General features: G+C 43.1%; 2 protein-coding genes across 4 annotated transcripts in view; one reads left to right on the top strand and one right to left on the bottom strand.

The window, feature by feature from the left end:
- The window catches only part of LOC132769363 (large ribosomal subunit protein eL32), a 262,210-nt gene that overhangs the window by 185,340 nt on the left and 63,379 nt on the right, over positions 1 to 13,491 (top strand). The window lies entirely within an intron of this gene.
- IFT122 (intraflagellar transport 122) overlaps positions 1 to 13,491 on the bottom strand; it is a 99,392-nt gene that overhangs the window by 73,463 nt on the left and 12,438 nt on the right. For 2 of the 3 annotated variants that reach the window (XM_067463494.1, XM_060766257.2), the window contains exon 7: positions 13,247 to 13,393. In XM_067463494.1, the coding sequence (XP_067319595.1) occupies positions 13,247 to 13,393 (147 nt within the window). Of the gene's footprint in view, positions 1 to 3,257; positions 3,426 to 13,246; positions 13,394 to 13,491 lie in introns of all 3 variants that reach the window. The other variant, XM_067463495.1, reaches the window with a different exon arrangement.

Here is a 13,491-nt window from a genome sequence, read left to right as displayed (position 1 = left end):
TTAAAGGCTTGACCTAGTAGAACATAGAGAGCTGTCTCACACAGTCATACCATCTAACCCGATACTGTCTGCACTGGGTTGTTGTAGGTTTTTTGAGCTATATGGCCATGTTCTAGATTAGAAGCATTCTCTCCTGACGTTTCATCTGCATCTATTGCAGGCATCCTCACTGTCTACACTGACTGGAAGCAACACTCTGGTGCTTTCGAGGATTGCCCTTCCTAGCCTTTAGACACCAGGGACACGAAGTTCAAAGCTTTGCATTCAAAGCATGTACCAGATCTCCACAGTGTGATAGATATTAGTTTATAATTCTATGTACTGTAAGAATTTGTAATTTGAATTTGTAGATGAAGTTGGATTTAGTGGTCACCAAAGGAGGACAAACTGCTTTCTTGATCCCTGCCTCTCTTGGCTGGTCATTCAGGGAGGAGATACAATTTGATCTAAATATAACCAATTATCAATGCAACTCTCAGGGAATTTAACTTTGCAATCTGTTTAAAAGAAGCAGTACTTAGACCGGGTTGTTGTGTGTTTTCTGGGCTGAATGGCCATGTTCCAGAAGCATTCTCTCCTGACGTTTCGCCTGCATCTAAGGCAGGCATTCTCAGAAGTTGTAATTCTGGCCATGAAAGCCTTCAACAAAACACAGTACTTAAGACTGCTCTGAATCCTGGATCCTCTGAACCTTAATAATTACAGAATCCAACCTTATTTTGGGGGGCAAAGTGATTGAGAAGGCACTTGCCCACCAACTCCAGGCAGTTTTGGAAGACACATACTTCCTTGACCCATTTCAAACTAGCTTCAGAACAGTACAAGGAGCTGAGACTGCTATAGTCGCCTTAGTAGATGATCTCAGTTTTAACACTGACAGGGGGAGTGTGTCCCTGTTGGTGCTTCTAGATGTCTCAGAGGTGTTCGATACCATCGGCCACAGGATCCATCTGGAATGCCGGGGGGGGGGGGGCTAGGAGTTGGAGGCACTGAGCTGCAGTGGTTCCACTCATACCTCTCAGGCAGGTTCCAGATGGTAGTAAAATGAGCTGTTACATGGCATCCCACAAAGGGTCATTCTATCCCCAATGCTTTCTAACATTTACATGAAACCACTGGAAGAGATTATCTGGAAGCTATCAGTATGCTGATAACATCCAAATATATTTTGAAATATAAGCCTTCGAAAGCAGCTTTAGCTAAGGATAGTGAGTCTCCTCTGAATGAATGCCTAGAGGAGATAAGGGGCTGGATTAAGAAAAACAAACTGAAACTAAATCCAGATGAAGAGTTACTTGTCATTAAGGGTCCTAACCTGGGGATGGAGTTATGTCAACCAGTCCTGGATGGGGTTACACTCCTCCTGAAATACTGTGTTCATAGCTTGGGAGGGCTCCTGGAACCATCTCGCCAATGACAGCGCAGGTAGATGTAACAGTGAAGAGTGCTTAATACCAGCTTCGGCTGATACACCAGCTGCATCCCTGCCTAGATTTGGAGGACCTAAAGATGCATGTGCTAGTAACCTCAAGGTTGGACTTCTGCTTTATATTGAGAAACATCTGTATGAAGATCAGAAACTCCAATTAGTTTAAACCATGACAGCCAGACTAGTTATAGGAACATCTAGAAGTGAGCATATCACACCTATACGACAGTCACTCCACTAGTTGCCAATTAGTTCCTGGGCAAAGTACAAAGTGTTGGTTTTAACCTTTAAAGCCCAACATAGTTTGAGTCCAAGGATCACCTTCTCCTAGATATCCACCCCTTAGGATACTTGGGTCCTCTGAGAGACACTACTCCAACCAACCACTGTAACCCAGAGGACCTTTTCCTCTGCCACCCTAAAGACTGTGGAATGACTTGCTGGAAGAGATCCAGCAGCTAAAAAAAGAATTCAAAACACAACTTAAGACCCATCTCTTCTGGCATGCCTACCCAGTCAATTTTAAACCACAAATTTAAAATGTACATTATATTACTATTGTGTTTTAATATATGTATTTTATACAAATGTGTTTTAATATATGCATTTTATTGTACTATTTTATAGTGATGTGTTTTGACTGTGCCATGTCCTGCCTCAATCCATGAAGAGGGAAGAAACAAATAAAATGATAACTAATATTATATCTAAATATGTTCCCTTTATGCATTTTAAGAGAGAAGGAAAAGGTTTATTACATGTCCATAAGTTTTACCCTCAACATGCACAGGTCAGAGCAAAATCTATAATTTCAGCCCCCAAACCTGCCCTCAACTTATAGACAGGTATATATAATAATATATCTAAATGTAAAGCAACATCTCTTCATTCATATTAAAATGTAGATTCTCAAATTTGTTTAAATTTTAAGTTTCAACACATGCTCTGATCCTCATTCTTTCATGAATGCATCCTTCTTCCTTGCAGCATTTTTCCCCTGTCACCAGGACTTATCCCTGTCTTCTATCAGCTAAGTATTGGAATCGCTATTACTCATCTCCATCTTCCATTACAAGAATCACATCTATCACCTTCAGTCTCATACAACTGCATTTCTCACCAAATATATACTTTTCCTTCACATAGCTGCACATAACTCAACAAATGGCAAGATATACACTTTTATAACTAAAATATATCTCTTATCCTGCCAATCCAGAAGTGTATCTTATTTTCTTTCAGAGTTATTTTTGCAAACTCTGCTGCTTGCATTTTTTAAGTAAACATTTCTCTAGTTTTCGGTCACAACTTTCCATCTAATTAAATTTTATGAAATATGGGCCAATTCTGTTCAAGTCAAAGTGTCAGTGTCTGACTGGCAGGAAGACGAAATGAAGAGCTCTGTGCAGCATGTCCCATTTTAATGCTCTCTGCTACTCCAGGGAGCTTCTTCAAGTTAGACAGAGATCCCTAGAGTCAATCTGCATGACAGCCATATGGATATTTTTCCCAAACATGCTGCAAACCAGTTTCCTTCAAGCTCTGTGAATTTGTTGTATCAAGAAAATTAATTAAGGAAAACATTAATCTGTGTTAGGTTGAGACATATATTGGACACCCTCTGAAAACCCCTATTAAAAGGGAGAAACATGTTGGAAGCATCAATGTGGACAACCCATTTGAGATTATTCTTGAAGAAACTCTAGAGATCACATAACACTGCTCATATACTATGAAATAAAAATACATTCTGATAATGAAATAATAGCAGGTTAGGACTTAAATATACAACTTTATAGATATTCTATGTTTTACATCCTTGACTCACGAGCTGGCATTCCTAGGACTCTCATCTTCCTCATGCTCTTCTTCCTCTGCCTCACTACCCTGACTACTGCATGTGATGGACTTCAGAACGGGTATGTTCTCTAAACAGGTGTGACCTGCCTCCTCCTCTTCTTCGCTCTCTCTAGCAGTCCAAAGATTCTCCCATCGACTGTAAACATCAATTGTTCATTCATGTGACCACGGCTATAAAACTCACATTTTAAAATCAATTAAATGAAGATCAGCTTTCCTGACATTAAAAAAGTCTTCTCAGAAAGATTTACAAATATCATCCCCAAATTTATTAATAGGAATAGTAAGTCATTAGATGAGAATGACATGGTTCTCAACAGGATACAGTTGGAGAAAATGTCAGGAAATTGTCAGTCAAAATTATCATGCCCTGTTCAAATACTGAAAGGTTAAAGAACTGTATGAAATATTTATTCCACATATACTTACAAACGGCTTGCCTAAGTATCTACACAACTGTTAAGATATTATGCTTGTGTGATTACATGTATCAGAGATCCAGAATAGGCTGAAATTCCTTGCTGAAAGTACGCACAATGGAAAAGAGTACTTGCTGCCATATACTGTCAGGAAGAAAGAGCCAGTGTGTGTTGGAGTATTATTATGGAGATCAATCTGTGAAATGAGAGGTTGCTTACCTGTAACCGTAGTTTCCCTAGTGTTGTGCTGTGAATTCGCACTAATGGTACTCTCTCTGCGCATGCTCAGCCTCATCCGGAATCTTCAGTTAAAATTTAAAAGAAAAAGCGGTTGGCCCCGCGCACACTCCCCAAGATAGCATAAATAGCCCGCGGCTGGCCAACCGCCTCCAGATCTCTTCCGCCGCCAAAGCAGCCAGAAGGAGGAGGCATGACAAACTGCGGGGAGGATGGGCGGGGCTGTGCGAATTCACAGCACAACACTAGGGAAACTACGGTTACAGGTAAGCAACCTCTCATTTTCCCTACCTGTCTGTGCTGTGAATGCGCACTAATGGTATAAGACTAGCGAGCTACCCACCTTGGATGGCAAGAGTCATGCCACCGCAGAGAAAAGCACTGCTCGACCAAACGCCGCATCCTTCTTCGCCATCAAATCAAGCTTATAATGTGACACAAAAGTAAGCAGCGTCGACCAGGTGGCAGCTCGACAAATGACGTCCAAGGGCACACCCTTCCAAAATGCTGCTGTAGTAGACACTGCTCTTGTGGAATGTCCTTTCACGGCAGAAGGAATCTCACGTCCAGATTTCTGGTAAGCCAACTTGATTGTGGAAACTATCCATGATGACAGACGCTGCGATGACACAGGGGAACCGAAAGAGTCTTTCCTGTACTTCACAAATAACCTAGGCGTTTTTCTTATGTCTTTCGTTCTACTAAGGTAGAACGCCAACGCCCTGAGGACATCAAGCAAATGGAGACTACGCTCCAAAGGGGAGTCAGGATTCTGGAAGAAGGATGGCAAAATAATCTCCTGTGACATATGAAATTGAGATGTCACCTTGGGAAGAAAGGCAATGTCTGTACGGAGCACTACCTTATCCCTGTGGAACCGGAGGTATGGTTCATCTGATCTAAGTGCACAAAGTTCGCTAACGCGCCGAGCCGATGTTATTGCTACTAGAAAGGAAGTTTTCCAGGAAAGATGAGAAATATCACACGTGGCCATAGGCTCGTAAGGCGCACTTTGAAGAGATGAAAGCACGACCTCCAAACTCCATGAGGGGATAACAGGGGCAACTGCTGGTTTAACATTCCCGTAACCTTTGAGGAAAAGTTTAACTAAATATTCCCCAAAAAGGGAGGGCAGTCCTTCTTTCCTTCTGTACCATGAGATGGCCGCGAGGTAACACTTTAAGGATGAGATAGACATACCTGAGTCAGATAACGAAACTAAAAAATCTAATACTGCCGAAATTGGCGCTCTAACAGGGTCACAGCCCCTACTTAACATGAACTTTGAGTAACGAGCCCACTTATACACATAAGAACGTTTAGTTGACAGCTTTTGTGCCGCATCCAAAATAGCCCTAACTGGACTAGACAAACCTAAAGAAGGACCTAATGATCTGGGACAATTCTCCACGCAGTGAGCCTCAACACGTGAACGTCCGGGTAGCAAACCCGTCCGTCTTGCAAAGTTAGAAGGTCTGTCCTGTTTGACAGGCGCCTGTACCTCCCGTTGGACATCCCGAGAAGAACTGAGAACCATGGTTGACGAGGCCACCATGGTGACACTAGAATACAGTTCCCTCTGTCCCTCCTTAACTTCGAAAGGACCTTCGCCAATAGGGGAAACGGAGGAAACGCGTAAAGGAAATCTCCTGATCACTTGAGAAGGAACGCATCCCCCAGACATCCCTGCGCTAGATTGGCTCTTCTGCGTGCACAGAAAAGGGGACATTTCGCGTTCTCCCTCGACGCGAACAGATCTATTTTCGGGACCCCCCAGATCCCGAAGATCGTATTGAGTTCCCTTTGATTGAGAGACCACTCGTGGCTCGACATGGGTGTCCTGCTTAGCGTGTCCGCCAAAACATTCTCCTCCCCTGGGAGGTGAACGGCCATTAGATGGATCTCTCTCACTATGCACCAGTCCCAGATACGCAGTGTCAGTCTCGACAGAGTCTGGGACCGTGTTCCCCCTTGCTTGTTTATATAGAACATTGTCGTTGTATTGTCCATTACCACCTGCACTACCTCGCCCAACAACGCCATCTCGAAAGATTTTAGTGCCTTTTCCACTGCGAGCAGTTCCAGTACGTTTATATGGAACTTGGCCTCCTCCGGAGTCCAGAGACCTCGGGCAGTGAGACCACTGAAATGCACTCCCCATCCTCTTAAAGATGAATCCGTCGTGACAACACTCGACGGTTCGGGAAGCTGAAAAGGCAGGCCTACAGTAACATTGGTCGGTTCTGTCCACCACAATAGGGAAGTCCGCACTTCCTCTGGCACGCGAAACCGCACATGGGGGTCGTCTAGGCCAGGACGGAACACTGACAGGAACCAGTTCTGGATGGGTCTGAAACGTAAGCGGGCATATGGCGTGACCGCTGTTGTAGAGGCCATATGCCCCAGTAGTACTTGAATTGTCTTTGCTGACACTTCCCCTGAACATAGAATTTGCACAACCAGAGACTTGAGTGACGCGAAACGGTCCTCTGGTAGAAACGCCTTCTGGTAGGCTGAATCCAAGACGGCTCCAATAAACTGAATTCTGCGGGCAGGTAATAGATGGGACTTCTCTCTGTTCACCACGAGACCTATAGACTGGAGAAGAGAGAGAACTGTGTCAACATGCACACGCAGGTGGTCACATGAGCTCGCTACTAACAGCCAGTCATCTATATACGGATAAACCGTAATGCCCCTAGTCCTGAGGTGAGCAGCAACCACCGCCATGCATTTTGTGAAGACTCTAGGGGCCGTAGTAAGGCCGAATGGCAAGACGTTAAAATTAAAGGCCCTGTCTCCAACCATGAAAGCGAGATATTTCCTGTGGTGCTCAGCTATGGAAATGTGAAAATATGCGTCCTTTAAATCAATTGATGCGAACCAGTCATCTTTATTTAAAAAGGGAAGGATCATAGGGAGAGAAATCATACGAAACTTTCTCGAATCAATATACATGTTCACTCCCCTTAAATCTAATATTGGACGCAAACCTCCACCTTTTTTGGTTACTAAGAAATAACAAGAAAAATAACACCTGTTGAACATTGAAGAGTGAACGCGCGAAATCGCGCCCTTACTCAATAACTTCTCAATCTCTTCCAGCAGTGCTGGGGATTCGGGAGTAACTCTTAACTGTCCCAACGGGGGCCGAGACTTAAATTCTATTGAATAACCATACTCAACAATTTGGAGGACCCAACTATCGGTCGTTATTGCGGCCCAAGACCGTGCAAACGGCCTAAGCCTATCCTTAAACAAAAAACACTCAACTGGTTCAGAAGGCTCAGGCTGAAAAGAGCCTAACTGTTGCGGGACAGAAACAGATGGATCGTCAAAGACGACGCCTGGGATTTCCCACAGTCTTAACCTTGTTTTGGTTATATGGTTGGTACCTAGGCTTAGCACCAAAGCTCTGCCTACGGTTATATTGGAACTTTGTCGAAGCATTCTGATTGTTCTGAACTGTACTATATCCACTATAATTGGACTTACGATAGAAGGGGGCTGATTGCTGCCAACGAGGTTTCTGCTGGCCGCCTGGCTGCCAAGAGTAAGAATATGGATAGGGATATTTGGCCGCCTGCATAACCTCCCGTGAATGCTTAATTTTTTCATCCGTTGCTGGGTCAAAAAGACCTTCCTCATGCATTGGAAGGTCTTCTGCCAACAACCTACTCTCCTCTGATAACGAAGAAGCACGCAACCACGCATGATGACGTATGGCTGTGGCCGTGGCGAGGAGCTTTCCAGATGTCTCGGCCATATGTTTAGCGAAAGTTTTCTGAAATTTAGAAAGAACAAGAGCCTCAGCCTGATAAGCCTTAGGAAGACGGCGGTATTCAGTAGGCAGGAGATGGATAAAAGGTAACATCTTGTTCCAGAGAAAACTCTGGTATCCGCTCATGTAGGTGGCATAATGAGCCATCCTAGCAAATAACCCCGCAGCTACATGCACTTTCTTCCCAAGGGAATCTATCTTTTTGCCTTCTTTATCTGGTGGTGACACAGAATATTTCTTAGGTCTTCTAGACCTGGCTGCCTCCGCCACCACTGTATTAGGAGCAGTGGGGCGGGCAATCCAATTTGCTGTTGAAAGATCTACTTTGTAGAAAAGGTCAACTCGCTTAGGAATAGCTGGAGCGATAGACGGGGAAATGTCAGGAACCTTTGTCAACTTTAACAAATATGGCAATGTGGGGAGTAGGGTAGAGGAGGAAGTGTCCTGTTCCTCAGGTGTAAACATATGGTCATCTACTGCAGAAACAGGTTTGGGAGCAGGAATGCTCAATGCAGTTATCATCCTCCCAATCATTTGCACAAATTTATTAAAGTCATCCATGCGGTCCACATTAGCCTCCTTATCATTTTCTACATTAGGAGTCTCCATCATCTCCACAGAGGCATCTGAGTCAATATTGTCATGTGGAAGGTGGTCCTCACAGACAGATGGCAGTGGTGTGCCCCTCTGGGAGTAATAATATCCCTGGCGCTCATCTCTAATGCACACAGGGGTTGTCTCATGTTCTTGTAAATGTCTATCAAGTCTGTAGTCCTCATTACGACACCTAGGAGGACGTAAATTTCCCTGATCATGGGATATAGGTGGTGGTGGACCACAGTAGATGAATCTCCCTTGAGGCGTGACCTCATAAAATCCTGGGTGAGGAAGGGGAGGTTCCCTATTGTTCCGACGGGAAGGTCTCGTAGAGGAGGCTTTCTTCGCTCTCTTTGCGCGTGCCTGTCTGCGCATCCTAGCAGAGCACGAAGAATCAGAGCAAGAGCTGGTTGAAGAAGAGGAGTAGGAGGAGGAGTCACTGGAACTAGAACGATCCCGGCGCCTTCTCTTGCTCTTGCTTCTGCGGGAAGGAGCACGAGCACGGCGCCGACTCGGGACCGCAATGCCTTGCATCCCTGAAGTGGAAGGTAGGGCTGGACTCACGCGGCGCCGATCCAAAGCCCCAGCGCTCGCGTCAGCTGATAGAAGGAGCCCTTCATAAGCCGCTTGTCCTGGCTCCTCCTCTGAGGCAGTCCCTTGAGCCGTGGGAGGAGCCGGCGCTGAGAGCGTCGGCATCAGCGGCGTGACGCCGGTCTCCTCTCGCGCACGCGCGGGGCGTGCTGAAGCCGATCTCGGCTCTCTTTCACTTTCGTTATCCTCCTGTGCTCGCGCGGGGCGAGCGGAGGTTGCTGCAGGCCTCTCAGCATTGGCAATGCCACGTGGAGGAGTCTCCCTTCCCATCTCGGCTGAAGGGATCAGCTGAGGGGCTGCGGCCACGGCTCCTGCTTGCTTAGGGAGCCTCGCCGTGGCCGATTTACCTTCAACATTTTTCATTTTCTTAACTTTCTTTGCCGGCTTCGTTTGGGACGTCAGACCAGGTAAGTTCTTATCTTTAGGCTCAGTAGATTTTTTCATAACAGGAAGAAGTGCCCTTTCATAGAGGGCAGCCTTTAAACGAATTTCTCTATTCTTCCTTGTTTGTGGGGTGAAGGACTGGCATATGGAGCAGGCCTGTGATAAATGTCCTTCACCCAACAGGCGATGCACAGCGAATGTGCATCGTTATCTGGATAATTACTCTGGCAGGCAGAGCAACGTTTAAAACCCTTTGTAAGGGACATTGTAACAATAATGTCTAATATCTGAACGTAGGAAGATCCGAGTTTGCTGCTCTTAGGCGCAGATGAAGAGATCTGGAGGCGGTTGGCCAGCCGCGGGCTATTTATGCTATCTTGGGGAGTGTGCGCGGGGCCAACCGCTTTTTCTTTTAAATTTTAACTGAAGATTCCGGATGAGGCTGCGCATGCGCAGAGAGAGTACCATTAGTGCGCATTCACAGCACAGACACGTAGGGAAATCCCTGTTCAACTATGGAAATCCATTGGCTGACCCTGGGCAAATCACACACTCAGCATCAGGGGTAAAGGTAAAGGTAAAGGTTTCCCCTGACATTAAGTCTAGTCATGTCCAACTCTGGGGAGTGGTGCTCATCTCCATTTCTAAGCTGAAGAGCAAACGTTGTTCATAGACACCTCCATGGTCATGTGGCTGGCATGACTGCATGGAGCACCGTTACTTTCCCATCGAAGCGGTGCCTATTGATCTACTCACATTTGCATGTTTTCGAACTGCTAGGTTGGCAGAAGCTGGGCCTAACAGTGGGAGCTCTCCCTGGATTCGAACTGCCAACCTTTTGATCAGGAAGTTCAGCAGCTCAGCAGTTTACACACTGCGCCACTAGGGGGCCAAGAATCAGGGAAGGAACAGGTAAATCCACTCTGAAAAGTTTTGTCAATGAAGTCTGTGACAGATTTCTTTAGAGTTGCCATAACTCAGAAACAACATGAAGGCACACAACAACTGTGCTAAATGGTTCTCGGTCTTTAGGCCTACTCTAAATGATATCCTTCTCTCTAAAATAATCCAAGAGTATATTGAAAGAATACTTTCTGTCAAAGCAGCTAGGCAAACATGGAGACACTCCTGGCAGCTGGACTATAAACTATGGGACTCCCTTTATATAGAAATTCAGCAATTCATCAGAATTGTTCAGAAGCATTTTAAGATCACCAAATTGACTTTTAGGCACTGGGTTAAGAAGGATCAAATATAATACAAATCCAGTTGTTTCATTTTATTTTAAATTAAATTAAATTAAAAACATTTTACATTTGCTTTTCCTTCTTAGTGTTACTTTTTCTGATGAGATAATCGGAAAAAATGAAGCGTGTCAGTTATTCTGTGCTTTATTTCCCCAATGATTTCTCAAGGCTTGGATACCGTTTAACTGTAACAACTAATTTTTCTTTCATTCGCTGAGTTTTAAACTTCTTCTTGCAAAAAAAATGAAAAACACAGTTTTTAAAGTTCCTTTAATATGGGGGGTTGTTTAATGTTTATGCATCAATTATTAAAATGAAATGCAGAAACTAGTGCAGAGTGTTGGCACCAGTAAATACAAATAACAGCCACAGGAACATTTGTGTAAGCTATAATTTTCTGTAATTATCGATATGTGTTTGGAATATAAAATTGTTTGACATTTTTTAAAACAATAAATAAAATGAGAGGCCGCATGTGTCATAAGTAACCAGGCGGCTCAAACAGTGAATTATAAAATTGGCCAATTCTACATCTGTTAAAACAGAAGGAAAACCAGCACACAGCCTTATCTGATATGATGAGGGTTTTTTCAGATGTCACAAATCATTTCAAAACATTATGTAATTAAATGTAGAGATGTTTTCACCAACCTAATCACAACTAAGATTTCAGAATTTTCACTGCCAAGACCCTGCACTGGTTAAATGTTGTTGTTGTATGGTTCTTCAAAAAGAGCTTGCCCTTGCCTTCTTCTGAGGCTGAGAGAACCTGACTTGCCCAGAGTCACACTATGGATGTCCATGGCCAAGCCTCCAGAGTCAAAACATTATACCACACTGGTTCATTGGCCATATGTACTTACTTTATTGTTACAATAGAGAGAACTTGGACCATCACATCTGACCTGGCTACAGGCCCTTATTTGGGGCTAAAACAATCTTGACTGCCTTAGTAAATAACCTATACTAGAAACTAGACAGAGAGGAGACTCACCTCCTGGTTCTATCAGAACTTTCTGTGGCATTCACTATTACCAACTATGATGTTTTAGTTGTACATTTAACTAGTATGTGATCTGGAAATACAGTGGTCCTGGTCTTCTCTATCTGAGCAAACTCAGAAACAAATGTTGGGAGACCATTGTTTAGCCCTGTTTTCTATTGCCAATGTGAAGTTGCTTTATTAGTTTGGGTCAATATGCTGAAGGCAAATAGTTCTAGCTTCCCTTTTCAATTGCTGCCACAAAAGGCTGTACTAACTAATGACAGGATGAAAGAATGAAGTAGAATAAGGCCAACAAGGTGAAGTCCAATCCAAATAGGACAGAGATAGTATTAAGTCATAGATAAAACAGTTTAACAAAAAAAATCTTGGTGTCTGGGTTTTTAGGACCGTTCCTGGTTTTAATTGGGATGCCAATTCAGAAAATTGCACTGGATAGGCCACATCAGCTCTAGTTTCTTACATGTGGTTATCTTGCTTTTCTATGGGTGAGCAGATGAAGAATGTCATATGGCATTATGTTCTGTTATCTCAAAAATTAAGAGCTGATAGGGGAAAGCTAGTGACATTTTTTGAATCCGCAGGTTAAATATACCCAGAAACATTTGAGGCACCAAAATATGTTTTCACCAGTGTAATCACTGATCAAGAAGTACTGTCTATTCCAGGTTTCATTACAGTCTTTCAGTTCAAAGTTCGAAAATTGGGCCAGTTTATCAGCTTGACAGTGTTCCTCAATCCATCCTTGTCCTTATATACATAGGTGGTTGTTATGATCAGTTGACAGATACATTACAATAGGAAATAACAGCCTATTCAATTTGTCAGTAATCGTAATAGGACTATCATTGGATGTAGGAAATGCTGGAGCGTGGCAGCTTATGACCTCAGCTTAGAGTGTAACACCTAACACCATCTATTCCCTCTGGAATACTCCATCCCTTGTATTCTGTGACAGCTTTGCTTTCCAGAACATCTACAAAGGGAGAAGCTACAACAGCCTGGCACACAACTCTTTTTTTTCTGAGTTGCTACTGATTGTAATACATTTATAATCTGAAGTAATTAACTGCAATATTCTGGTATACAGAGCAGACTTGCTTGAAATGCTGTTTGATACCTTAAAACTGTGTACAAATGTGGTTATTACAAAACAAAACAAAAAATCAAATTTAAATATGCCAAACTCACTGAACAAATGCAAGGGTAAATAATCACAAACAGTGATGGTTTCATATGTGTTTCTTTTTTTAATGCCTAAATGTCTATCAATAAAATAGCGAGATAATAATTAAAATTATATGCTTTATTACACATAGGGAAGGTCTTTTCTTCTGCTTTTGTCTTCCACGTCAAATAATTAGACAAATGTCCCAGAAAAAGAGTACTCTTCATCTTTAACAATCCTAGTCAAGTTTTGAAGTAATATCAACAATAACCTTCCACACATAAATAAATACATGACATAGAAATTAAGAGCAGAAAATGCAGATCTTTTTTTCTAAATGCTACAAATCTAGATATGCTTCCATATCTAAGGTCTAAATCTGTAAAAAGAACAGAAACCAAATACTGTATAAGCCTCAAAGACCTGCAGTGCAATATAGAGAAAGAGTCACTGTAGACATTAAAAATATGAAAGACTGTCAATGATTGGAATTGCAAATATTTGTTTCAAAGAAGAGATAAAAAGTTTACCTTGATGGATTCCAAGAAATAGACCACACTGGAGATAAAGATCCACCAGGTCTTTCAATTTTCACTTTCTCCTCACCATTTTTATTTCTTATGCTGACAACACCATTAAACATTCCTAAAGCAAGGTACTGTCCATCATTTGTCCAACTGAAACGAAAAAAGAGCAGACTGAAGAAATATTCATCACCTGAACACTGGAGAGGGTCAAGACCCCTGCAAAAGTTAAATTCTGCATTGGGGAACTG

This window comes from Anolis sagrei, chromosome 2, assembly GCF_037176765.1.
Source record: "Anolis sagrei isolate rAnoSag1 chromosome 2, rAnoSag1.mat, whole genome shotgun sequence".
NCBI lineage: Eukaryota > Metazoa > Chordata > Lepidosauria > Squamata > Dactyloidae > Anolis > Anolis sagrei.
This window is presented reverse-complemented; position numbering and strand designations above follow the sequence as displayed.